General features: G+C 64.8%; 1 protein-coding gene across 1 annotated transcript in view; it reads right to left on the reverse strand.

Annotated features, from left to right (window-relative positions):
• The window catches only part of ADGRA1 (adhesion G protein-coupled receptor A1), a 31862-nt gene extending 5259 nt beyond the window's left edge, over positions 1-26603 (reverse strand). The window contains exons 1-5 of the mRNA XM_062214948.1: positions 26526-26603; positions 25686-25888; positions 14342-14469; positions 13650-13773; positions 10708-10850 (exon numbers count right to left, since the gene is read on the reverse strand). Of these exons, the coding sequence (XP_062070932.1) occupies positions 10708-10850; positions 13650-13773; positions 14342-14469; positions 25686-25688 (398 nt within the window). The 5' untranslated portion in view covers positions 25689-25888; positions 26526-26603. The remainder of the gene's footprint in view (positions 1-10707; positions 10851-13649; positions 13774-14341; positions 14470-25685; positions 25889-26525) is intronic.
• Positions 26604-27499: the final 896 nt, after the last annotated feature.

Here is a 27499-nt window from a genome sequence, read left to right on the forward strand (position 1 = left end):
CATGCCCCACAGGTGGGCAAAGGCCAGGATCAACGAGCCCCACAGGTGGGCAAAGGCCAGGGTCTACATGCCCCACAGGTGGGCAAAGGCCAGGGTCAGCATGTCCCCACAGGTAGGCAAAGGCCAGGGTCTACATGCCCCACAGGTGGGCAAAGGCCAGGCTCAGCATGTTCCCACAGGCAGGCAAAGACCAGGGGTCAACGTGCCCCACAGGTGGGCAAAGGCCAGGCTCAGCTGTCCCAGCCAGCAGATGAAGTCAACATGCTCCTGGCAGTGCTGGCGCCCCGAAAGTGTGGGAAATCTGAGAAACAGCGACAGGCGAGGAAGTGAGTGTAGGGAGATTGCAAGGCTGCTACACACAACTGCACGGCACACGCGACACGCACGAGCAGGAGTCCACGGGACAGAAAATGTCAGCGCTGTGGATGTGAGGCTCATGGCGTCAGTCACAGCAGGTACCTGGTGTGCGCGCTGGGAGTGAGAACACGGGGTTGTTCACTCAGCTCGAACACTGCTCTGTCTAAAGATGGAGGAAAAAGCCGACACGGTGCTGACAATCACAACCTCCCAGGGGCGTGCAGGCCAGACCACAGCCTCCCAGGGGAGTACAGGCTAGACCACAGCCTCCCAGAGGAGTGCAGGCTAGACCACAGCCATGTAGGAGCAACCCTGCTGCTCCCCGTGCACATGGCCCCACTGCTCCCTGTGCACACGGCCCCACTGCTTCCTGTGCACACGGCCCCACTGCTCCCTCTGCACACGGCCCCACTGCTCCCTCTGCACATGCCCCACTGCTCCCTGTGCACACGGCCCCATTGCTCCCTCTGCACACAGCCCCACTGCAGGCCCAGCTGCTCTGTGTGAACGCACAGGGAGGAATTCAGTTGTGGGGGGCTGAGTCGGGTCTATGTGATGCTTCTTGGGGACTGGAGCTGCCCGCGGCCAGGAGGCTCATGAACTGCTCCACTCAGAGTGGTGGGGCCAGCGGGACCCTGCACAGAGCCCTGTGCGCTCTGCAGGTAGAGAGAGGAACGAGCCCCCTGTGACCCCAGCCCAGCATGCAGGACACATGACTCTGGGAAAACCCAAGTGTGCACTTAGGGACCAGGATCCCGACTGTGCTGTCCAGGCCAGAGCTTGCTCCAGCTACAAGGTCAAGGGAGCCGGCCTGACAGGGAACATCACACGTGGGCCCTGCTCGGTGACACAGAAAGCTCCGGGGTCTGCGGTGCCCCTGCTGCAGGCCCTCGATCACCTGTGGACCCCATGTGCTCATTCCAATGCCAGGCACCCTTCCTCCGCTGGGCTCTGCCCCGGGCAGCCTGGAAGGAAGACCCCAGGGTGGGTCTCACTCAGGGTCTGTGTATTTCCATGGTTGCTGTGAGTCAGCCAGGAAGGGGGTGCAGCAGCCACGGCCAGGCCGACGGCCCCCTCCTCAGCACAGCTCCAGCCCCAAGCCCACGCTGGGACTTCTGTGACCGCAGGGACAGGGACAGGGACAGGGACACAGCCACTGGGCCACTCCTCCCGCCATGCAGGGCCCGGCTCCGCCACAAGAGGGCGCTGGGAGCCGGTGCAGGCGCCTTCTGGCCCAGCCTGGCCGTGCTGTTCTGGCCGCTGCTGCTGGAGGCCACCTGTGCACGTCAATGTCTGTGCGCCCCTGTCCGGCCCAGTGGCCGTGTCCCGAGTGGACCTCCATCCATCCTCAGCAGGGCTTCCGCTTGGTTCCAGCCCGGGGAGGGGTCTTCTGTGTCTGCCCCGCCCCGTCCACGCCCACATCGGACTCGGAGGCCAAGCGGCTTCCAGTGAGACCTGCCGCTTCCTCCAGGTCGGGGTTGACCGGCTCCCAAGGCATGCAGAAGGAGGTTTGCGTGTCGTGAGCACACGTGTGGTCTCCGTGGTCCCGGGGACCAGGGCGGCGTGCAGGGGCTTCTGATGCCGGCCCTGCAGCCCCTGGACAGTCTCCCTCTGTCCACCGCGCCCTCCAGCACGAGGCTCCGAGTGCGGGCCTTTCCTGATCTCAGCCGGGACCAGCAGCCCCGACGGCCTCGCCCCTTGCCGCCCATGTCTGCCTCTGCCTGCCCACTGCCCGGCTGTGGGAACACCAGGGGTGGCTGGTGGAGGCCAGGGCCAGGCTGAGCCCTGGGGACTGCATGGAGGCAGCCTTTCGTGGGAGGCGGGAGTGGCCCCCTTGGAGCTGCCCTGGGGGGCTGCGTCCCCTCGGTGATGCGGTGGGTTCAGCCCGGGGCCGGGCAAAAGTCTTGCCGTGTATTCCCCACCCTGGCTCTTCCACGGCCTGTGCTCCCCACGGACCCAGGAGGAAGCAGAGGCGAGGCCCGGAGCTCAGCCACCTCCCTGCGCTGTCCGAGGCCTGACGGTCCCCAGTCCTGTGGTCCCCCTGGGACAATGTCCTGCTTGGGCTCTGAGGGTGACGGTGGGCAGAGCACTGGGGTTGGTGTCCAGGGAGGGGTGGGGGGGGGCGTGGGGAGGCTCCCACACTTGGATGGAGGGAGGCCAGTGAGGGGACAGAGGAGGCCAGGCCAGGGGACCCTGTGGGGTCTAGGAGGTGCGGGGGCTGGGGCCAGGGGGCTTTGGGGTCTTGTCAGCCAAGGCCCCACCAGTATGGGGGGGCTGTGACGTGTAACCTTTGACCTGGAAGCCTTATTCAGCCTGGAGCCTTTGGTCTGGTGGCAGCTTGGGCTCTAGGGAAAAGGGGTCAGCCCCCCTGAGAGTGACCCACAGTGGTTAGGGCCCCTGTGCCCCCAAGGTCTCTGGAGGGCAGAGGGACGGGAGGGTGGAGGGGGCGAGGCCACTCCCTTCCTGATGTGGCCCAGGAGCTGGGCACCCTCAAACGCTGCCTCACATGTGCTGAGTGCCCATTGCGGCCACCGGGTGTGGCCTCCAGCCGTGGACTCTGGCCAGGCCGTGGGCTCCAGCTGTGACCCGTCCACCTGGCACTTGTGTCTGCTCTGGGGACGTCCGGGCCCCGCCCCCCTGGTTCCCACTGATCCTCGTCGCGTTTCCTCCCAGGCTGCACACTGCTCCCACAGGGCCACCGCGGCTGCACTCAGGATGTCCCCAGTTAGTGGCCCTCGGGCCAGGTGTCCAGGCTGGATGACCGTTCTCTGACCAGATCCAGGGCCCAGCTCCTGACTCAGCACCCTTGGCCATTTCCCTCAACACGGAGCCCCCAGGCCTGGGTGCCGCCTGGGCCGCCGCCGGGGGATGGACTTGGGACAGAAAAGGCTCAAGTGGACGAGGCGGCAGACGAGGCCAGCGGCTCTGAGTGCCTGGCCTCTTTGGGACCCCCAGACCAAGCCGCCCTGCTGTCGAGCGCACCCCTAGTGCCCAGGAGAGTCCTGGTGTGGACCTGAGACCGGCCTGGGGGTCGCAGGGCGCTGAGGCGATCCCCTGTGGTGGGGCCCGTGGAGCTGCCCAAGGACAGGAAGGGGCAACGCTGCTCAGGACCCGCCCTGATTCCTGTGCACCTTGACCCGTGGACGGAGAACCAGCTCTTTCCCCGAGTGACCACCTGTGCCTGGGGTGACCTCCGAGCCTGGAGAGAGGTCAGGTGTAGGACAGCACCCATCGCCAGCCACGCCCACGACACACAAATGCACCTGGACGGTTGACCAATGGCACACAGTGACGTCACCGCTGAACGTCACGGTTCACTGGTGGCACCGACGTCCGAGGCCACGGCTGGGCAGGCCAGAACCCTCGGGTGCTGGGGACATGCGGGGCTCCTCCTCCCAGTCAGCCCGTGCTGACCGGCTGCCACCATGGCCCTTCCACTCTGGGCCAGAGGAGGCAGCTGCTCCTGACGGCTCCACACCAGCTCTGGGACCTTGCTGCCCCCCACCCCGGGTGTGGGGGCCTCAGGCCTGGGGCTGTCTCAGAGCTCCCCAGGGTCCCGTCTCCCGGCTCCACTCGGCACCTGCCTCTGCTGCATGGCCCCAGCCCTCTGTGCAGCAGCTCACCCAGCACTGACCCAGAGATGTCCACACAGGACAGGGGTGGGCTTGCCCAGGGCCGCTGGAGGGGGATTGACTCCTCAGGCTCCTGGGGGCCTTGGGACTCTGCTCATGACTCAAGATGGGCTACCAGCTGAGGGGGCCAGGGGACCACGGACCCAGGCAGGGCCCGGCCTGTGCCCAGCATCCACACCAAGCAGGCCCCTGCCTGCCAGATGAGTGGAGGAATAGGTTCCCTGGGCTGTGCCACCTCCTGGTATTGGGGAAGCCAGTTTCTGGCGTGTTCTCTGCGTTCCTGACTGTGAAACACCGAGCCCAGGATCTCCGAGCAAGGCATCAGTGAGCTATGGGATTGCCAAGTCCCAGGGTCAGGACACAGAGACTGATCTGAGTCCCAGGGCCAGGACGTGGAGACTGATCCTGAGTCCCAGGGTCGGGATGTGGAGACTGATCCCAAGTTCCAGGGTCTGGACAAGGAGACTGATCCTGAGTCCCAGGGTCAGGATATGGAGATTGATCCCAAGTCCCAGGGTCAGGACAAGGAGACTAATCCCAAGAGTCAGGATGCAGGGACTGATCCCGAGTCCCAGGGTCAAGAAGTGGATACTGATCCTGAGTCCCAGAGTCAGGATGCAGGGACTGATCCCGAGTTCCAGGGTCAGGACGTGGAGACTGATCCTGAGTCCCAGGGTCAAGAAGTGGATACTGATCCTGAGTCCCAGGGTCAGGACGTGGATACTGATCCTGAGTCCCAGGGTCAGGACGTGGAGACCGAAAGCAGCTTGCAGAGACCTAGGCAGGAGCCCAAGGCATCAGCAGAGGTCACCGTGGGTCCAAGGTGGGGTGTCTGCAGCAGGCAGGCCCTGTGGTGTGGCCGTCAGGGTTTGGGGCAGTGCTGGGTCTGCTGCTGCCCATCCCCTCTGGGACCGCCTCTGGCTGATCTCGAGTTTCTCCCACCCCCGGTTCCCAGTGCGCCTTGCTTGCCCGTGAGTCCCACCCTGTTCCCTGACAGAGCCAGACCGTCCATGCTGAGACTCACGGCCTGGACTGAGGCTCTGAGATGGCCTTCCAGTGGCCAGGGCTCACAGGTCAGGCGGAGACTTGTGAGCAGGAGGCCTGAGTCACAGCAATGTCACTGGCAGGCACAGCCGTGCCAGAGGCACCAGCCAGGCTGAGGTGCTGCCCGGTGAGGTCCAGGCACTCCCAGGAGGTCGCAGCCCTCAGGACACAGGGCCCCATGCCCTACACCCCACTTAACTCCTGACACACAGGGAAAGCTGGGGTCGAGCAGTCTGACCAGGGCCAACGCAAGGCAGGGCCCCCACCCCGCTCCCGTCCCCTACCAGCCCCAGAGCCGCAGGCAGACACAGTTTTCCAAGTGCAGGGCAGGAAGGAAAAGATGTTCTCATCCTTGGAAAGAAGATCTCTCCACAGAGATGACGCGTGGCCTCCCCTCCCCGACTGCCGGGGTCTCCCCCTGCCCCACCCGGCCTCAGCACGATTCCAGGGAGGGCGCCCCCTCAGCCCCCAGCCCCGTTCCCAATGACTGTGAAGAGTAAGAAGCCATTCTCAACAATCCAAGGCAAGGAGGGAGTCTCAGGGAACACAAGGTGGTCGTGGGAGATGAACGAAAAACTGCAGTGGAGTTGGGTGCAGCCAAAGCAGAGCTCAGAGGAGGATGTGTAGCTGGGAACTGGATGCTAAGGAAGGGAGGGAGCTACAACTGCAGAGCGAGCAGCTTGTCTCCTGCTGAAGGGACCACGGAGAGGAGAAAGTAGCCCTGCATCCTGCAGAGGAGAGGCCACGGGGGCCAGGGGGCCAGGGGGCCACGGGGACTGGAGCTGCCGAGACCCCACGCTGGGTGCTGCAGCCATGAGGGCCAGAAAGTGCAAAAGTGCAGGCTGAAACACAGGAAGCAGAAGCGGCAGAAAATTCTAGAAAACCAACAGAGAGAGAAAATTCTAGAAAACCAACAGGGAGAGATCAGATCTGAATCTTGTGAAGAAATCAGCAGCATTGCCGGACATGAGACCGACACACAGAACATGAGACCGACACACACAGAACACGAGACCGACACACACAGGACATGAGACTGACACACACAGGACACGAGACTGACACACACAGAACAAGAGACCAACACACAGAGTACACGAGACTGACACACAGGACATGAGACTGATACACACAGAACACGAGACAAACACACGCAGAACATGAGACCAACACACAGAGGACATGAGAGTGACACACACAGGACATGAGACCAACACACAGAACATGAGAATAATACACACAGAACATGAGACCGACACACACAGGACATGAGACCAATGCACACAGGAGACCAAACACATACAGGACATGAGACCAACACACACAGGACAGGAGAACATATACAGGACATGAGACCAACACACATGGCAGGAGACCAACACACAGTACACAAGATTAACATACAGAGGACATGAGAACAACACACATAGGACATGAGACCAACACACACAGGATAGGAGACAAACACACAGGACATGAGAGTAACACACACAGGATAGGAGACAAACACACAGGACATGAGAGTAACACACATAGGATATGAGATCAACACACACAGAACATGAGCTTAACACACACAGGGTACTGACATACATAGGATCAAGAGACCAGCACACACAACTGTATCTATATCCAAAAACAATTAACAATCTGAAAAGAAAACTCGGAAAATACCTTTCTAATGACATCAAAAAGGGTAAAAGAATTCATCAAAGATGGGGAAGACGTGTGACTGAAAGACTGAAACACGGCTGCAAGAAGATAGAGAAGACCAAGAAAACAGAAAGGAGTCTGCTTGTGGACTGGGAGACAAATACTGCTCTGATGGCGGAGCCCAAACCACCCCAGACCCAGTGCTCAAACCTCCCCAGACCCAACGCTCAAACCTCCCCAGACCCAACGCTCAAACCTCCCCAGACCCAGTGCTCAAACCTCCCCAGACCCAGTGCTCAAACCTCCCCAGACCCAACGCTCAAACCTCCCCAGACCCAACGCTCAAACCTCCCCAGACCCAACGCTCAAACCTCCCCAGACCCAACGCTCAAACCTCCCCAGACCCAACGCTCAAACCTCCCCAGACCCAGTGCTCAAACCTCCCCAGACCCAACGCTCAAACCTCCCAGACCCAACGCTCAAACCTCCTACAAATATAATACTCAAACCATCCACAGACAATACTCAAAACCTCTACAGAAAAAAATACTCAGATCATCTACAAGTGCAATACCTGACCCATCCATAGATCCGATACTCAAACCAGGCAGGCCGCATGTGATCTTTGTGGCTGTCAGCCTATGTGGCTGTGACAAGTTCTGTGTGCATCTTCTGGGAGACAGCCCGGGGCTACACATGCACCCGTTCCGGGACACCTCAGAGAGCTTCCCTGGTGTCAGCTCTGCCTTTCCTGGGGTCCCCCCTCCGCTTGTGTGCACCACAGTGTCCCCCATGTTGGGGGACGCCAGCGCACGGCGGCTGGCACCTCTCCTGGCAGTCACAGTCCTGGCGGAATGTCCACGCTGTGCACAGCAGAGCTGACCAGAACCTGGCTGTGGGACAGCAGTCAGTCTGGGGAGAGCAATGAAGCCATCTCCCCGTGGGGGTGCTGGCAGGGCCGGGCTGGCGCCTGAGGATGGAGCCCCCAGAGGTGTCCGGAGGACGGCCTGAGGGTGGCCCTTCAGCCGGCAGGGACCCGAGCAGCTGCGCGGCGTGAGCAGGAGGGGAAGCTCAGAACTGCGGCCAGCTGCCATCCCAGCCCACAGCTCACCGCCAGGCACCAGGCTGCACAGCCTTGGCAGGGAGGAACCCCCAGGAGGCGGGGCACAGGTCCCCGACTTCCTCCACAGAAGTCCCACACACATGGGGGCCTGAGGTCAGGAGCGCCCGGATCGGTGCGCCACAGCAACCAGCAACCACAAACCACAGTGCACCAGCGAGGGCTCCAGTTCAGACACCCACAGCCGGCCCGGGCCGGGGCCTCCACAGAGTCCTCCCCACTCCTGGACTCCAGCCCCACAGAGGGCCCCTCTGCCTACCAGGTTCTCTCGTGGAGAGAGCACCGCCCAGGTTAACCTGGTGCTCACGCAGGTCTGCAGCGGTCCATCGCCGTGAGGCCAAACTTTAGGCAGCTGCGTTTTCCTCGACCTCTCTCTGAAGTGGGCTTGATTTCCCCAAAGCCAAGCAGAGGTGAGTGTGGGGAGGGCCGGCCGTGCCCAGGGTGGCCCCCGGGGAAGTGAGGCTTCCTCAGAGCGTGGGCAGCCCTGGGGGTGTCCCCTGAGTGCGCAGGCGTCGGCACCCCACTGCTTGGATGCCCTGTTTACCACTGCACGCCAGGGCTGGGCCAGGGACACAGCCTCGCGGACCAGAGACGGGCACTGAGCTTCTGGGGCCTGAGACTGGCGGCTGCCCCAGGGGCTGGCGGTGGCCCGGTGTGACCGCGGGTGCAGCCAGCAGTGCCTGTGGTCTGTCTGTGGGGTAAGTCCCGTCTGTAGTGTGTTGGGGTTTCGTCTGGGGGTGAGTCCCATCTGGGGGTGTAGGGGTTCCATCTATGGGGTGAGCCCCGTCTATGGGGTGAGTCTTGTCTGGGGGTGTAGGGGTTCCATCTGTGGGGTGAGTCCCATCTGGGAGTGTAGGGGCTCCATCTATGGTCTGAGTTCCATCCGGGGTGTTGGGGTTGCGTCTGTGGAGTGAGTTCCGTCTGTGGTCTGAGTTCTATCTGGGGGGTGAGTTCTGTCTGGGGGTGTTGGGGTCCCGTCTGGGGGGTGAGTTCTGTCTGTGGGGTGATTTCTGTCTGGGGGTGAGCTCCATCTGGGGGTGTTGGGGTCCTGTCTGTTGGGTGAGTCCTAATTTTGGGTGTAGGGGTTGCACCAATGGTCTGAGTTCCGTCTGGGGGGTGAGTTCCATCTGGGGGTGTTGGGGTCCTGTCTGGGGTCTGAGTTCCGTTGAGGGGGGTGAATTCCGTCTGTGGGTGATTTCTGCCTGGGGTCCAAGTTCGTCTGTGGTCTGAGTTCTGTCTGGGGGGTGAGTTCCGTCTGGGGGTGTTGGGGTCCTGTCTGGGGGGTGAGTTCCGTGTGCGGGGTTCTGTTGGATCCGTCAGGCGCTGTGCTCCGTGCCGTTCTTTGAGCCCAGGAACCAAATCTCTGCTGACGTCACTGCACAGATATGAGCTCTGGAAATGCGGGCAGGGATTCTGGCTCAGGGACGCCCCCTGCAGGGCGGATGAGAAGAGATTGTGGAGGAGGTGGGCCTGGTGATGGTGCCAGGGTGTGGAGGGTGCCTCGAGGGCAGGGCTGGAGAAGCTTCCTTCTGCCTGGTCACCAAGATCAGCCTGGAAGTTGCAGGCCTCGTGCAGTTTCCAGAGAGAACGGCAAGGGGCGCAGGTCCCCCATGAGCTGGAAGCTGAGTCCCCGGCCGCCCGTCCGGAGGCCGTGCACCTGCTGAAATCTGCAGCTGAGCCCTGGGCAGCCCTGGGGGTGGGGAAGCTGGGGAGATGGGAGCTCAGGGGTGCGGCTGGAACCGCAGCACCACCAGTCCCTTCAGAGCAGGGCCACCGCCTGCTGGGAGCTGCTCCTGCCCGGCCCCGGGCCCCTGGCTGCCCTTCTCTGGGAGCTCTCTTGGAAGACAGGGGAGAGAGAAACAGGACTCCTCAGCTTCTGGCTTCCGCCTCACTCTTCAATCAATTACAGGAGAGGAAATGCATTTTGAAAGTGATTTCCAGACCCAGGGGACCCGGCAGGAGTGGCAAGATAATGAAACGCTGCCTCCTGGGTCCCGGTGAGCAGCACAGGCCCCCAGGCTGGCTGCTGAGTGGCAGTGAGTCTCGGCCTGGGGCCAGAAGTCCCGGGTGGGGATCGGCCTCATTTCGGAGAGGTGCAGCTGCGCCCCCGGCTTCCCAAGGCGTGAGACACACTGGCCGCTGCGAGGCCGCCTCCAAACGCAGAGCCAGTGACAGCCGGGGAGGCGGCAATCGCCTCCCGCCACCCCCGGGAACCCAGGGCCAGGGCGGTGCTGGGCTCGTGTGGCCAGGACGGCGCTGCGGGGGGTCCCTGTGGGGACACTCGGCAGGTGGCTGCAGGCGTCTGCTACAGGCCCGGGTACTCGCGCGCTGCTCCCTGGAGCCCCGTTTCCTGGGTGAAGTGAGGAATTTCTGCTCCCCCAGTCAGGCCCCGCCCCCCGGCATCTCCCCCTGCTGAGGTTCCTCCCTGGGAGAGTCCCCCTGCCTAACCCCCATCCCCACACAACCTCATCCCTACCATGGCCACGGTGAATGCCTTCAACCAGCCAGTGGGGCCCTCCCAGTCCACCTGCTCCCATCTCCTGTCACCTACAAATGAGTGCAGAAGCCGAGGCCTCTGTCACCAAGAGGAGCTACGACCCCAGAGCTCCATCCAGCCCTGTCCAGTCCCGGCCAGCCCCGTGCGGCCCTGTTCCACCAGGAGACCCTCCTCCAGCCCCACCCTCCACCCCATCACACAGCAGCCCCACATTTGAGCTGCCCCGGGTGTTTGCCAAGACCACTGGCTGCGTCGGGGGTGCGGTGAGCTATGTTGGGGTGTAGCAGGGTAAGGCGGGGTACAGTGGGAACACAGCGAGGGTATATGGGGATGTGCCGGGAGTGTGGGGGGAGTGCGTCAGGGGGGTGCGGCAAGGGGCTGCCGTACACGGGAGCGCTTGGTACCTGAGCAGGGGCTGCTGGGCGTCCGGCCGGTCTGCACCGGGGCACAGTGGGGCCTTCCTGTTCACCTGCTTGTAGATGTTCCTCGCGGTCACTAGGATCCACAGCGAGCTGGACAGCGTGGAGTAGTGCAGTGCGATGCCCACCTGGAAGGGGACAGTGTTAGCCCACAGCCCCTTTGCGTCTCCAGGAGACCGGAAGTGAGGCCGGTAAGGGACCCCTTGTGGTCCTGGAGCCTCAGAGAGATGCATGGGCTGCAAGGACGTTGGGGCCACCTGAGTCTGGTCCCCTGCAGCACCTGTGCCTCCTGCAACAGGGCTGGGGGCTCAGGTCCCACACAGGAGTCCACCCAGTGAAGGGAGGTGCATTTGCACAGCAGGTGGTCACCCCGATATGCTGCTGTCTGTGGCCCTGCATGTGGGATAGGAACGTCGTGGGGGCAAAGTTCCTGGTTGCTATGGAAACAGACGCTGCGGTCTTGCAAGTGGCCAGCATTCCGGAGCTGTCACCACCAACAGAGTCTATGCCACAGGGTCGCCTTTGGAGCCACAACCTGACACTTCCAGGTGACAGGGAGATGGCGCCATGACTGGGGAGACCACGGCCCTTTGAGGAGTTCAGAGCCGGAGCAGAGCTAGCACAGCACCGGTGTGGCCACGGATCAAACCCGGGCTCAGCTGCTGCTCCACAGCAAACTCTGCAGTAGTGAGAGAACTTCGCATGCATGCGTGTGTGTGCGTGTGCGCATGCGTGTGTGTTGCTAGAAAGATCCCAGGGCTCTGGGGAGGGCTCCAGGTGAGCCCTGGGCATGGCTGCCGCAGAAGACACCTTAAGCCTGGCTGTTCTGCCTCTCCAACCAGAGTTGGAGGCTCTGGGTGCTGAAGGTGGGACCTCAGCCTCCGAGGGGGCGGGAGGGGCACGCCAGCCCTCAGGAAGTGGCCGAGTGGCTGTCCTCCTTGTGTGTGAACAGAACCATGGGGCCCGTCCTGAGGATGACCCTGGTGAGGGGGAGGGGGAAGGGAGGGAGGGAGGGGGAGCGGCTGTGCTCGTGGCCTCCTGGGCTGAGCCTGGCCCAGGCTGTGAGTTGGGGATTTCAGGAGAAATTTCAGGGGCCGTGGGGACGCTGCTGTGGACCCGGGTCCAGCGCCGATGCAGTCACTGTGGCACGGGCGGCCCCTCGTGTCTGTTAATGACGTCACTCTGTGTTGCCGTAACAACCGCCTCTCTGCAGCCTGCTTCCGGCTAGCCCTGGGTGGCGGCCCCGCTGAGGGAGGAGGATGCTGGACGGCTAGGCTGGCCCTCAGAGCGGAGCTCAGGCAGGAGGTAGGCGTGGCTGCCCACAGGGTGGGGGCAGGTCTGGCCTCCAGCACTCAGACTTGCCCCCTCCCTGTCCTCTCCAGCAGGCAGTGGGTGGAGCCCAGAGATTGGGCGTGCCGCGTGAGGCTGCCGGCATGGACCAGCAGGGCCCTGAGTGAGAGCCAGGGCTGGGGACGGCAGGGACAGGGTTGCCACGAGGGCCTCAGGGATGTCTGTGGAGCTGCAGCCGCCTCTCTCGCCCTGCCCCTGCTCGGCCTCCTGCAGCTGGGACCTCCTGATGCAGCCCTGTGCCCTGGGCTTGTTTGTAGCTGTTCCCAGCCCTGCCGCTCAGCCTGGCACCTTGTAGGCCATGATGCTGTCTGCCATGGAGTGGGGTCTTGCTGCCTTCTAGAAATGTAGTCGGGGGTCAGGCCGGCACCGCAGGAGGCCATCATTTCTCTTCCCAGCACCCAGAGGCCCTTGTCTTCCAGCCAGGCGCCAGGGGCCCTCCCACCAGACCTGCCACTGCCCTGCCTTGGCATCCCCTCGCTGGCCAGCCCCGAGGGGCCCCATGGAAGTCCAGCTGCCTGATCTTGGGGACCCCGGGGCCCAGCCTGCGGCGTGCTAGGCCAGCTTCTCTGGGGGCGGGGGTGGGACAGGGCTCCCAGGACTTTCCAGGGCAGCCAGGGTGGTGATGGGAGAGGTGCAGGTGTGGCTGCCCTGGGCCCCCTTCAGGCTTCAGCCAAGTACTGGGCCCAGGGTTGCTGGAGTGTGCAGTCACAGATGAGGGGCTTCTCTGGCTGCCGACCCCCAGCCTCAAATCAGACAAGTGGTAGGAAGGGACAGGGCCTGCCCTGAGCAGCTGGTGGGGCTCAGGGCCTGGGCAGGCGAGCGTGGGAAGTCTCAGGCCCAGGCCCCCGGCTGCCGCTCCAGCGTCCAGGTCCCAGGAGCTGGGTGGGAGTCACTCCACAGCCAACCACGAATGCAGCTGTTACACGAAGAGAGGGAACAGAGACAGCCATGCGAGGACAAGGGACGCCAGGCTGACGGCAGCTGTCTCTGAAGTGACAGGAGCCGCAGGTGACCTAGGTAAGTGGCCCTGTGGCTCACAGGGTGCCCCCCGCTAGGCCTGGGCAGGGGCAGCAGCGAGGGTGCTGCTCCAATGGGGCTCGGCTGTGGGGGCAGGGTTTCCACAGTGACTGCTGCCAGGAGCCCAGCACTCCCTTTGCACACCAGTTGGCACAGCACGGGAGGAAGGCGTGTGCTTTGCCACGGGGGTTCCAAGGCTGCTTCCCTGGGACTGAGCAGGTTCCTCTGAGTGGCTCACCCAGGGGCACCTGTGTGACTTGGGCTACCTGCTGACCGAGGTCCTCGTCCTGGCGCCGAGACCGGGGTCGGCTCCTGCCCTACCTGCCCCAGGAGAGGCCAGGTGCTCCTGGGAAGGGCACTGTTCCTTGGGCTGAAGATGCCTGCTGGCTGCCGTCACCATGGGCTCCAGAGCAAGCCGGCCCACAGAGAAACGGCTGTTTCATAACAACGTACACGGGAGCAACAGAGCCACCGCTGGAAGCTTGTGCCATGGCCGAGGTGCCTGGGGGAGCCGGCAGCGAGCCCCTCCCTCCCCGGCCGCGGGGCCCTGCGGCACTCACCGCCTGGCACAGGACCGGGTGCTTGGTGCGGTTGATGCCGCCGGCGAACACGGTGAAGGTCAGGGCTGTGTGGAAGCAGAAGTTCAGCAGTGCGTGCCGGGCTCTCCGGCTGATCCGGATCTCACTGCGGGAATGTGGCTTCGTTAGGAGCTGGCGTTTTGGGGAGGCCCGGTGGATGAGCCCTGGTGTCTGAAGCCTGCTCCGTCCGCAGTGGGCACCACAGCCCTCGACGGGCCAGGGGTGACCACCACAAACACCCCTAACCCCGCTGGAAGCGTCAGGGGATCCTGGCCAAGCCGGCGGGGGCCCCGGCTCCAGGACCTGGCCTCGCATCCCGGAGCAGGTGTCTGACTGGGGGACGGCAGGGCTGTGCCCAGGATGAGGGCAGGGCCTGCGGCCGTGGCCATCTCCGCCTGCCCGGCCATGACCAGGACAGATCGCTTTGCTTATGAATTGCACGGTGACGGCAGCCATGGCCTCAAACATCCCTGAACCTCCACCTGCGATGGCGGCCGAGGCCGAGGCACTGCCCTAGACTGGACATGGAGCACTGCAGGGACCCCACGTCGCCACGTGGTGCCGGCACCCTGGGGTCACAGAGGGGGCCGAGAGACAAGCTCAGAGGCAGAAGGCCGAGCAGACCCCCTCCCTGGGGGCGGGGTGGGCGGAGCGGGCCCTTGGCGCAGCCTCACCTCTGGTGCAGGATGTAGGTGAGGACGGAGGCGCAGAGGCACAGCAGCATGACCGCGGTGCACGCGTACACCACGGGGTGCAGGAAGTCCCCTGGGTACTGGGGCAGGGACAGCACAGCCTTCAAATCCTGCGGAGAAGCAGAGAGCCCGTCACCGGTGTGTGCGCACGGGCAGGCCCTGAGACAGCTCCAGGTGCTAGTGATGTTAGGGTCTTGGAGAAACAGGTGCGTCCAGGGCTGCAGGCTGAGAAGGACCCTGCTCCAGGAGCCTCGGCCCCCTGAGGGCTTGGTCCTCCCGCCCCCCGGCCTGCCTGGCCGAGCGCATCTTTCCCTGGGTGCCCGGCGCCTGCAGGGCGGGGTCTGGGGGACCTCAGGGCCTTGCAGAGGCAGCACCACGCCCAGTTGTGGGAACCTCACGCCTGTGGGCGGAGAGAACTGTCTCCAGCTCCAGCAGCCTGAGCTGCACGGGCTCTCGCAGGTGGAGAAAGAGCTGCTGGGCGCCCAGGGCCTCACTCCCGTTTCCGGAAATCACCAACTCCACGGCATCGTGGCCACAGGGTCAGAGTCAGGGTTCGGAGACAGGCGCATTCCCCAGGGGCAGAGAGAGGCCACCGTGGGCAGGGCCGGGCGTCTGCCCAGGGCCGAGACGCCGCTCCTGCACCCCAGGGCCTGGGTTCCAGTGCGGCTCTGCTCACGGCTCGGCTTCCTGCCGACTCACACCTGGGAGACAGCAGGATGGCTCAGTCTCGGGTCCCTGCTGCCCACATGAGAGGCTCCGCTTGAGCTCCAGGCCCAGCTGGCCATCGTGGGTGTTTGGGGCGTTAGCTAGTGGAGGGGAGACCTCTTTGTCTCTCAGTGTCTTTCAAAAAAAAAAAAAAAAAAAAGGAAAAAAGCCCTCTCTCTGCCAGGCTAGGAGTGTGCCAGGCTTGGAGCTGTCCATGAGTGGGTGGGGTTTGCTGTGGCCGCCACACTGCATCCCTGCGTCCTGACACGTTGGGTGTGGACAATGCGGGCGAGCGTCTAGTGGACAGCACAGGTTGGTGCTCGCTCGGACATGTGCCAGCGCCCTGTGAGAGCATAAGCTCTGGGCCAAAGATGCCAGAGAGGCTTCCCGGGACCAGGGGCCCTGTTCCGAGCACCCTCCATGGGCACCGGGCTCCTGTCCACCCCTCCTGGCCTAGGGAGGCTGCCCACTCTCGGCCCATCTCTGCCTTGGCCGAGGAAGGAAACCCTACCTTGGCTGACACCCTCACCCCCGGAAGCCCCCAGCCATAAGTGTGTAGGCTGAGAGGCCCCTGCTGGGCGGGCGCCGTGGCCCCGCGAGCACAGGAGAGATGTGTGTCAGGTGTGAGTGAGGCTGGGAGACCACAGCTGGACCGTGTGCTCCGGGCAGGTGCTGAGCACCAGCGGGAAGATGGGCACCTCAGCTCAGCTCCACCATCTGCACAGATGCCCCAAGGAGCCCAGGGCCTCCAGCTGGACTCTTGTGAGAGTCCCTGCCTCCGGCGTCGTATGCTTCCCTGTGGGGGATGGGCCAGTGTTGGTCCCAGCTCTATCTGGGTCCTGATGTCCCGAGCATCTGCCATTGAGTGATGGTGGGAGGGGACCTGGTGGCCCTGGTGAGTCCCAGGCCCACTGTGCCGTTTGTCACTGGCAGCAGCTTCCTGACAAAGGCACATGATGACAGAGGCCGGGAAGAGTGAGTTTTCTAGTCGGACCTTGGCACCAAGGTGTCCACTGGGGCCCCTGCTGCTGGGGTTGGGGGCCGAGGCTCAACCGGGCCTGGCAGTGTCCTCGAGTCTTGTCCACGCGATTGCTTCTGTGGGCATTGGCAGCTTTTCCTCCATTAGTGCTGGATCTGAAAAGGACCCGACCTCCACTGAGATGCCCACTGGGCCACTTGTGTGGATAGGTGAGGGCCACCAAGGGTGGACCGTCCTGTGTCCGCTTCTCTGGCTCCATTGGGCCCAGGGCCTCGGTGGGGAGCCTGCGGCTGGGTCTGCCCCTCAGGGGGCTTGCAGGTCTGCCGCTGTCCCCGGAGTGGCCATGACCACAGTGAACACAGCGGGAGCCTGAAGACCCCCCCCCCACATAGAGTCCTGCTTGCTGGGGGTGGTGGCAGTGGCCGAGGGCTCCCATGGGAGTCTCGCTTGCCTCAGGTTTTTGTCCATACTGTCCAACCTCTCTGGGCGAACCCAAATTGTAAACCGGTAGCAGCCACCAGAGAGAGACGCCAAGGCAGCTTCTGGGAATGCGACCTGGACAGCTCCACAGCCCGCGGCCGGCGGTGGGTGCCTCTGGGCGGGGCTGCTCCTCTGAGAGGCGGGCGCAGAGGAGGAAGAGGCCAGGGTCAGGGCGTCACTTGTGCAAGGACAAACCACCGGCCGGCCCAGCGTCCCCCCGTCGGGTTGGCCAGGACCCCTGGCGCCTTCCAGGGGAGTTGGGGCGTCATTCGGGAAGCAAGGACTCGATGTGTTTCCTTCACGCTGGAGTCGTCCCAGGGCCCCTGGCCGTCTCCAGAGGTGTCGGCTGATGGGCAAAGCCAGCAAGGAGACAAAGGCGACAGGTGCAAGCCCCGGGGAGGCAGGGGGCTCTCAGTGAGGGGGTGCGGCTGTCACAGGGAGGCCACAGGGAACAGCTCCGGCCCCTCCCCAACCCTCCCATGGCCCAGGGCTGGCCTTGCAAAGCCCTGGGGTGTGGGGAACTTGTATCGGCCTGGTTTGCATTTGCCCCTTTTGCGAGCCACATCTGCCTCTTAGGTTTCTCCCGATTTGATTGGATTTTTCCTTTTCCACGAATTTTTCCTCGAATGCAGCAGGCGGATGTTAACAAAGGTGGGAGCCGCGTCTGCTCTGAGCTGACCCCTTGGAGAATGACCTCTCCATGCTGAGGGCCACCTGCAGGGGGCGTCCTGCTTGCCCAGGAGCCGCCCCCAGGCCGGGCCTGCACTCCCGCTGGTCTTCCGCCCGGTTCCGCCCAGTTTTTCCTGGTGTCTCTGGCTCTTCTTCTCGGTTCTTCCTCCTGGTTCTGGGCCAGCGAACATTGATTTCACCAGCATCTCATGTATTCCCTGGTCTGCCTTTTAACCACAACTGCATCTTAGCGTCTGTCAACATTTCTGGAAAGTGGAATTTCTCCAGGAAAGGCAGAGCTGGGACACAACGAGGACTTTATCTGCTCAGCACAGAGATCGCCCTGGCTGGGCGCTGGTTTACAGGATCTGTTGTTTTCTCTCTGGAGAGGAATGCGAGCTCGTAAAATTCTGAAGAGATCTGGAGAAGGTTTGAACAGCATCACAGGAATTTTCCTTCTAGACTGGTCGGTGGGATGACAAACTCCTCGTCTGGGGCGTGACGCTGGATTCCAGAAGCTTCTATATAAAACGTAGACGGTGAGCTGTGAGGGGCAAGGAGCCGAGGCGAGCTCGGGCAGTCAGGGGATGTCTGTGCACCTGCCAGAGGGGCGGGCTCTGTGCACCTGCCAGAGCGGCGGGCTCGGGCTCCTTCCCGCCCCCCTCCCCAGGCACTGGACCCTGGCGAGGGCTGCGAGGGGAGCTCAGAGCCGCCCAGCTCACCCCCCGGGGCAGCCACAGCTGGGACTGTCCCTGCCCCGTTTCTGGCTCAGGCCTGCTCCTGACTTCTAGAGCTGACCCTGCCCGTGGGCACTCACGTGGGAACAGGAAGTGGTCACCGGGACCCCACCAGGACAAGTGGCTTGGATCTTCCGCTGCAGGCAGGGGTTGCCCAGGCTGGGCCTCCCTGCTCCCCAGGAGCTGGAGCCTGAAGAACGTGGGGACACTTCTGGCGACCTGATCAGAACTCAGTCCAGCATTGCAGAGGCTGCCCCAAGCTCTCCAAGAGACCCAGCCCTGCTCAGCCACACCGAACTGAGCCACCACGCAGTACCTGTGCGACCAGACAGCACTAAACACTGCCGAGAGGGTGAGGGCGTACCCAGCTCAGCACCACAGGAGGGACGGCAGGAGGGGTTCATATTGCAACCCCACAGACCCCACACTGCCCTGTCCACACCAGGACCCCACACTGTCCTGTCCACACCCAGGACCCCACACTGCCCCGTCTACATCAGGACCCCACACTGCCCCTTCCACACGAGGACCCCACACTGCCCCGTCTGCACCAGGACCCCACACTGCCCCGTCCACACCCAGGACCCTACACTGCCCCATCTACACCAGGACCCCACACTGTCCTGTCCACACCCAGGACCCCACACTGCCCCATACACACCCAGGACCCCACACTGCCCCTTCCACACGAGGACCCCACACTGCCCTGTCCGCACCCAGGACCCCATACTGCCCCGTCTACTTCAGGACCCCACACTGTCCTGTCCACACCCAGGACCCCACACTGCCCCATCTACATCCAGGAGACCCCACACTATCCTGTCCACACCCAGGACCTCACACTGTCCACACCCAGGACCCCACACTGCCCTGTCCACACCAGGACCCCACACTGTCCTGTCCACACCCAGGACCCCACACTGTCCTGTCCACACCCAGGACTCCACACTGTCCTGTCCACACCAGGACTCCACACTGCCCCGTCCACACCCAGGACCCCACACTGCCCCATCTACACCCAGGACCCCACACTGCCCCGTCCACACCCAGGACCCCACACTGCCCCGTCTACACCCAGGAGACCCCACACTGCCCCGTCTGCACCAGGACCCCACACTGCCCCGTCCACACCCAGGACCCTACACTGCCCCATCTACACCAGGACCCCACACTGTCCTGTCCACACCCAGGACCCCACACTGCCCCATACACACCCAGGACCCCACACTGCCCCTTCCACACGAGGACCCCACACTGCCCTGTCCGCACCCAGGACCCCACACTGCCCCGTCTACTTCCGGACCCCACACTGTCCTGTCCACACCCAGGACCCCACACTGCCCCATCTACATCCAGGAGACCCCACACTATCCTGTCCACACCCAGGACCTCACACTGTCCACACCCAGGACCCCACACTGCCCTGTCCACACCAGGACCCCACACTGTCCTGTCCACACCCAGGACCCCACACTGTCCTGTCCACACCCAGGACTCCACACTGTCCTGTCCACACCAGGACTCCACACTGCCCCGTCCACACCCAGGACCCCACACTGCCCCATCTACACCCAGGACCCCACACTGCCCCGTCTACACCCAGGAGACCCCACACTATCCTGTCCACACCCAGGACCCCACACTGCCCCGTCTACATCAGGACCCCACACTGTCCTGTCCACACCAGGACCCCACACTGCCCAATCTACACCAGGACCCCACACTGCCCCGTCTACATCAGGACCCCACGCGGTCCTGTCCACACCAGGACCCCACACTGCCCCATCTATACCCAGGACCTCACACTGCCCCGTCCACACCCAGGACCCCACACTGCCCCGTCTACACCCAGGAGACCCCACACTATCCTGTCCACACCCAGGACCCCACACTTTCCTGTCCACACCCAGGACCCCACACTGCCCTGTCCACACCCAGGACCCCACACTGCCCCGTCTACACCCAGGAGACCCCCACACTGCCCTGTCCACACCAGGACCTCACACTGCCCCATCCACACCCAGGACCTCACACTGCCCCGTCTACTTCAGGACCCCACACTGTCCTGTCCACACCCAGGACCCCACACTGCCCCATCTACATCCAGGAGACCCCACACTGCCCTGTCCACACCCAGGACCCCACACTGCCCTGTCCACACCAGGACCCCACACTGCCCCATCTACATCAGGACTCCACGCTGTCCTGTTCACACCCAGGACCCCACACTGCCTCGTCTACATCAGGACCCCACACTGTCCTGTCCACACCAGGACCCCACACTGCCCTGTCCACACCAGGACCCCACACTACCCTGTCCACACCAGGACCCCACACTGCCCTGTCCACACCAGGACCCCACACTGTCCTGTCCACACCCAGGAGACCCCACACTGCCCCGTCTACACCCAGGACCCCACACTGTCCTGTCCACACCCAGGACCCCACACTGCCCCATCTATACCCAGGACCTCACACTGCCCCGTCCACACCAGGACCCCACACTGCCCCGTCTACACCCAGGAGACCCCACACTATCCTGTCCACACCAGGACCCCACACTGCCCTGTCCACACCAGGACCCCACACTGCCCTGTCCACACCAGGACCCCACACTGCCCTGTCCATACCCAGGACCCCACGCTGTCCCGTCCACACCAGAACCCCATACTGCCCCATCCACACCCAGGACCCCACACTGCCCCATACACACCCAGGACCCCACACTGCCCCGTTCACACCCAGGACCCCACACTGCCCCATACACACCCAGGAGACCCCACACTGCCCCGTTCACACCCAGGACCCCACACTGCCCTGTCCACACTAGGACCCCACACTGCCCCGTCTACATCAGGACCCCACGCTGTCCTGTCCACACCAGGACCCCACACTGCCCTGTCCACACCAGGACCCCACACTGTCCTGTCCACACCCAGGAGACCCCACACTGCCCCGTTCACACCCAGGACCCCACACTGCCCTGTCCACACCAGGACCCCACACTGCCCTGTCTACACCCAGGACCCCACACTGCCCTGTCCACACCAGGACCCCACACTATCCTGTCCACACCCAGGACCCCACACTGCCCTGTCCATACCCAGGACCCCACACTGTCCTGTCCACACCAGGACCCCACACTGCCCCATCTACACCAGGACCCAACACTGCCCCGTCTACACCCAGGAGACCCCACACTGTCCCGTTCACACCCAGGACCCCACACTGCCCTGTCCACACCAGGACCCCACACTGTCCTGTCCACACCAGGACCCCACACTGCCCTGTCCACACCCAGGACCCCACACTGTCCTGTCCACACCAGGACCCCACACTGCCCCATCCACACCCAGGACCCCACACTGTCCCGTTCACACCCAGGACCCCACACTGCCCTGTCCACACCAGGACCCCCACACTGCCCCGTCCACACCAGGACCCCACACTGCCCCATCTACATCAGGACCCCACAATACCCCGTCTACACCCAGGACCCCACACTGCCCCGTCTACACCCAGGAGACCCCACACTGCCCCGTCCACACCCAGGACCCCACACTGCCCCGTCCACACCCAGGACCCTACACTGCCCCATCTACATCAGGACCCCACACTGCCCCGTCTACACCCAGGACCCCACACTGCCCCGTCTACACCCAGGACCCCACTCTGCCCCGTCTACACCCAGGACCCTACACTGCCCCATCTACATCAGGACCCCACACTGCCCCGTCTACACCCAGGACCCCACACTGCCCCGTCTACACCCAGGACCCCACTCTGCCCCGTCTACACCCAGGACCCCACACTGCCCCGTCCACACCCAGGACCCTACACTGCCCCATCTACATCAGGACCCCACACTGCCCCGTCTACACCCAGGACCCCACACTGCCCCGTCTACACCCAGGACCCCACTCTGCCCCGTCTACACCCAGGAGACCCCACACTGCCCTGTCCACACCAGGACCCCACACTGCCCCATCCACACCCAGGACCCCACACTGCCCCATCTACATCAGGACCCCACACTGCCCCGTCTACACCCAGGACCCCACACTGCCCCGTCTACACCCAGGACCCCACAATACCCCGTCTACACCCAGGACCCCACTCTGCCCCGTGCACCCCCAGGACCCCACACTGCCCTGTCTACACCCAGGACCTCACACTGCCCCGTCTACACCCAGGAGACCCCACTCTGCCCCGTGCACCCCCAGGACCCCACACTGCCCCGTGCACCCCCAGGACCTCACACTGCCCCGTCTACACCCAGGAGACCCCACTCTGCCCCGTCCACACCCAGGACCCCACACTGCCCCGTCCACACCCAGGACCCTACACTGCCCCATCTACATCAGGACCCCACACTGCCCCGTCTACACCCAGGACCCCACACTGCCCCGTCTACACCCAGGACCCCACAATACCCCGTCTACACCCAGGACCCCACTCTGCCCCGTCTACACCCAGGAGACCCCACACTGCCCTGTCCACACCAGGACCCCACACTGCCCCATCCACACCCAGGACCCCACACTGCCCCATCTACATCAGGACCCCACACTGCCCCGTCTACACCCAGGACCCCACACTGCCCCATCCACACCCAGGACCCCACACTGCCCTGTCCACACCAGGACCCCACACTGCCCCATCTACACCAGGACCCAACACTGCCCCGTCTACACCCAGGAGACCCCACACTGTCCCGTCCACACCAGGATCCCACACTGCCCCGTCCAGACTCAGGACCCCACACTGCCCCGTCCACACCCAGGAGGGGAGGCAGTGGCTGGGTGGGCAGCGCCAGGACCACCGCCACCTGGCCACAGCTCCCCCACTTGCCCCAGGGTCTACACCCCACACTCCCGACTCCCACAGAGAGGAGCTTGCACCAGAACCTGCGACTCGGGAGAGCGAGTCCACAGCAGCTCCGCGCCCCTCAGACATTCGGTGTGGCACAATGATGTGTGCAGAACGAAATCGTAACCAGTTCAGAGGTCCCGCTCTCGCCAGGGGTCCTGCGGTCCGGCCTCTGCGGCAGGCACGTGGCTGTGTCGGGTGGCGTTTCCCGTGCAGGGAAGCCCATCCCAGGGCCCCGAGACAGGGCGCAGACAGGCAGGGCCCGGTGGCTGCAGGGCGGGGTTTGCACAGAGGGGCCCAGGCCCAGGCTCTGAGGGGAGGTCCTGACTGGGGGTGGGGGGCAGCTGGGTCCCACCTGCCGGGTCCCGCAGGGTGGGGGCTGCACCACCTCTCACTCGCCTCTGACAGTTTCTGTTTTGCGAACTTCTAGATTTGAGGCTGAAAAGCCAGAAGCACTGCGGGTGCTGGGCGTGGCTCTGAGGTGCTGGGCGGGGCTCCCGCCGTGCTGGGCAGGGCCCCTCCCGGGCCACAGTTACTGATCCCAGGACCCCGGGCCGGGCCGGGAGGCTGCATCGCCTTGTCCAGTGCCTGGGAGGAGGTGGGCCTGCCTCCCCCAGCCTCCGGCCATGAGCAGCACTGTGCGCTGATGGATTTGGCAAAACGCATCTCGCTTGTTTGGATGTTTTGAATGGAACAAGAAAATGAGTCGGTGACTCAGACAGAGCGCTCCTTGTGGGGCAGCGCCTGTGCCCGGGCCTGGGCACCGCTGTCCTCCGGGCCATCGGCATTCTCTGCACGCGCCGGCCCTCGGCCGCCTGTCAGCTGTGCCCGCCGAACACACACACTGCATTATTCACGGCCGCCGGCCTCCCCGGGGCCCAGACGGCAGCCGCCACAGCAAATGCTCACAGGAGCCTCCAGGTTAGGCCCCAGGGTCCTGCTTGTGGCAGTACCGGCGCCTCCTCCCCTTCCTCACAGCCCCTCCCCCGGGGCCCCCAGCTTCGTGGCGGAAGGGGGCTGCCAGGCCAGACATGGCTTCCGCGGGGCACGGACATCACCTCTGCTGATGAAGGGATTCGGCACTGCCGAGTGGCGGCCGCTGATCAGTATGACCGGCACAAGCCAGATAGCGCAGGAGGAGCCAGGCGGGCAGCCCAAGCCCCGGGCCTGCCAGACCCTGCGGGCCACCTGCCCCCAGCCACAAACAACCCTCCTCAGGACTGAGCGCGAGCACCACGGCCCCTTCACCTCCCAGGACTGAGCGTGAGCACCACGGCCCCTTCATCCCCCAGGACTGAGCGTGAGCACCACGGCCCCTTCATCCCCCCAGGACTGAGCGTGAGCACCACGGCCCCTTCACCTCCCCCAGGACTGAGCACAAGCACCACAGCCCCTTCATCCCCCAGGACTGAGCGTGAGCACCACGGCCCCTTCACCCCCCCCAGGACTGAGCGTGAGCACCACGGCCCCTTCACCCCCCCCAGGACTGAGCGTGAGCACCACGGCCCCTTCACCTCCCCAGGACTGAGCACAAGCACCACGGCCCCTTCATCCCCCCAGGACTGAGCGTGAGCACCACGGCCCCTTCATCTCCCCCAGGACTGAGCGTGAGCACCACGGCCCCTTCACCACCCCCAGGACTGAGCGTGAGCACCACGGCCCCTTCATCCCCCCAGGACTGAGCACAAGCACCACGGCCCCTTCACCCCCCCAGGACTGAGCGTGAGCACCACGGCCCCTTCATCTCCCCCAGGACTGAGCGTGAGCACCACTGCCCCTTCACCCCAGGACTGAGCGTGAGCACCACGGCCCCTTCATCCCCCCAGGACTGAGCGTGAGCACCACGGCCCCTTCATCTCCCCCAGGACTGAGCATGAGCACCACGGCCCCTTCACCTCCCCCAGGACTGAGCATGAGCACCACGGCCCCTTCACCTCCCCCAGGACTGAGCACAAGCACCATGGCCCTTTCACCTCCCCCAGGACTGAGCGTGAGCACCACGGCCCCTTCACCTCCCCCAGGACTGAGCATGAGCACCACAGCCCCTTCACCCCAGGACTGAGCGTGAGCACCACGGCCCCTTCACCCCCCAGGACTGAGCGTGAGCACCACTGCCCCTTCACCCCCCAGGACTGAGAGTGAGCACCATGGCCCCTTCACCCCCCCAAGACTGAGCACAAGCACCATGGCCCCTTCACCTCCCAGGACTGAGCACAAGTACCACAGCCCCTTCACCCCCAGGACTGAGCATGAGCACCACTGCCCCTTCACCCCCAGGACTGAGCATGAGCACCACGGCCCCTTCACCCCCCCCAAGACTGAGCACAAGCACCATGGCCCTTTCACCTCCCCCAGGACTGAGCGTGAGCACCACGGCCCCTTCACCCCCCCCCAAGACTGAGCGTGAGCACCACGGCCCCTTCACCCCCCAGGACTGAGCGTGAGCACCACTGCCCCTTCACCCCCCCAGGACTGAGCGTGAGCACCACGGCCCCTTCACCCCCAGGACTGAGCGTGAGCACCACGGCCCCTTCACCCCCAGGACTGAGCGTGAGCACCACGGCCCCTTCACCCCCAGGACTGAGCGTGAGCACCACGGCCCCTTCACCCCCCAGGACTGAGCACAAGCACCACGGCCCCTTCACCCCCCCAGGACTGAGCGTGAGCACCACTGCCCCTTCACCCCCTAGGACTGAGCGTGAGCACCACGGCCCCTTCACCTCCCAGGACTGAGCACAAGCACCATGGCCCCTTCACCCCCCAGGACTGAGCACAAGCACCACGGCCCTTCATTGAGTAACCACCCGCAGCTTTCCTGCCTGTGACTCCAGGAATGGGGTGGTGGTGCCGTGTGGCTTGGCCGGGGCTGGCAGGGCCGAGTACTCACCATGAGCACTGGGAGTCACTGAAGAGTGGCACCGTGGAGGTGGGGTCGCCAGCCGGGTGGTTACGTGGCGCCCTGCTCCCTGCCAGCCTCCATGGCCGTCCGGAAGGTCAAAGTCCCACACGGTGGCCCTGGGCTCCCACTCCCGGGGGAGGGACCTCGGGGTGACCGTGACGGGGCGAGTGGGGGTCTCGAGGCTCACCCATCTGCAAAGACAGTGTGTGGTCAGAGCCCCGGGCCAGGGTCCTCCCAGGCCCACCGCCTCCATTCCCAGCCAGCAGGCCCCACCCCCGCCCTCAGCCCCTCTCGGCTGCCAGCCTGTTGGAGTTGCCAACTCAGGGCTGCAGCCGGGGCAGGTGGAGGAGCTGAGTGACCACCTGGGCTCAGGTGCCTCCGGGCCAGACGCTGGCGTCCTGGGGGAGCCGCCTGAGCGAGTCTGAGGACCGTCCTTGCTGTCCATCCCAGGCAGATTTGTCAGCCGCCGCAGGCCACCCAGAACCCCACCGAGACCCAAATGCACCTTGAGTTCACCTCCCTGGGGCACAGCCAGGCCCGGTGGGCGGAACCTTCCCCACCGCGGGGCCCGGGGCCGGGGGACCAGCGTCTGTCCCTGCAGAGGCCGCCGGCACTCGCGGCTGCTGGGTTTCCGTGTGGCTCGGTGCTGTCTGCTGAACTCAAAGTTACCCGGAATCGCTCTCTGGGCAGCAGGAATGGCTGCTGCTGGCCTGGCGCTCTGCCCCGAGCCCAGCCCTGGGGAGTGGACGCTGCGGCCAGCGGCCCCCTGGCACGTACCGCTGCCCGGGCTCGGGCTCAGCCCCAGGACGCTGCAGCCCGCCTTCTCACCTATTTCGGCAGGAGCGGCTGGAGAGGCCCCGGCAGGGCGCTTCCCACGGCTGGCGAGACGCGGCGGGCGCCCCGAGCTGGGCAGGGCTTCCTCCCCTTCCGAGAGGGCGGCTGGCCGGCCGGCACCGCGGCGGCAGCGATCAACAGATTGCAGGGCTGCAGCCGGCGCCCGCCGCGGTGGGCACGGCCCCCGCGCCGGGAGGGGACGCGTGGCGGCCGAGCGGAGCCCGCTCTCAGCGCGCCCCGGGCAGGCGGCGGCCAGGGCCGGAGCCGAGGCGCGCCCGCCTTCCGCGGCGACAGCCGGGGACGCGGCGCGGCCGGGAAGCGGGCGCCGTCACCATGGGGACCGGGGGCGGCGCGGACGGCGGCGGCGCGGTGGCCGGCTCCCTGCGGCAGCAATGGCTCTTCGCAGCCGCGCGGCCGGCCGCCCGTCACTCCGCAGCGCCCGGCCGCGGGAGCGGTCCCCGCGAACGCGCCCGCCGCGTCGCCCAGGGGCGGCCCTGCCGGCTGCGGGCTCCAAGGACGAAAAGACGGCGAGGACACCGATTCCGGAGGAGTCTTTTCCGCCTTTGTATCAAGACTCGGATCCCAGCACGGGCGGAGGCCCGGCGTGAGTCAGCAGGGCGGGCGCCCGGCGCCGCACCGCACCGAGCGCACCGGCAGGCTCGCCCCCGGCTCCCCCGCCGGGGAGGGGGCCCGGCCGGGCACGCTGGGTTCTCCCCACAGCCCGGGCGGCCGAGGGGCCACGCCCAGTCGGCGTGACCGGGGCCGCCCGGGGGGAGGGGGCGCCCCGCGGGCTCGCGCGCTCTGGCTCGGCCGCCTGCTCCAGAGGGTCCCCGAAGTCCCCAGATCCCCGCCTGGAATCCCAGGAGCCCGCAACCGGCACTGCTGGGAGGACCAGGCAGGCGGGACCAGAGGCAGCGCAGCAGCCGGCTCCTCCGCAGGGTCGCTCTCATGGGCCTGCACTCGGCCCC

The sequence above is a fragment of the Lepus europaeus genome, chromosome 17 (genome assembly GCF_033115175.1).
Source record: "Lepus europaeus isolate LE1 chromosome 17, mLepTim1.pri, whole genome shotgun sequence".
NCBI classification, from domain to species: domain Eukaryota; kingdom Metazoa; phylum Chordata; class Mammalia; order Lagomorpha; family Leporidae; genus Lepus; species Lepus europaeus.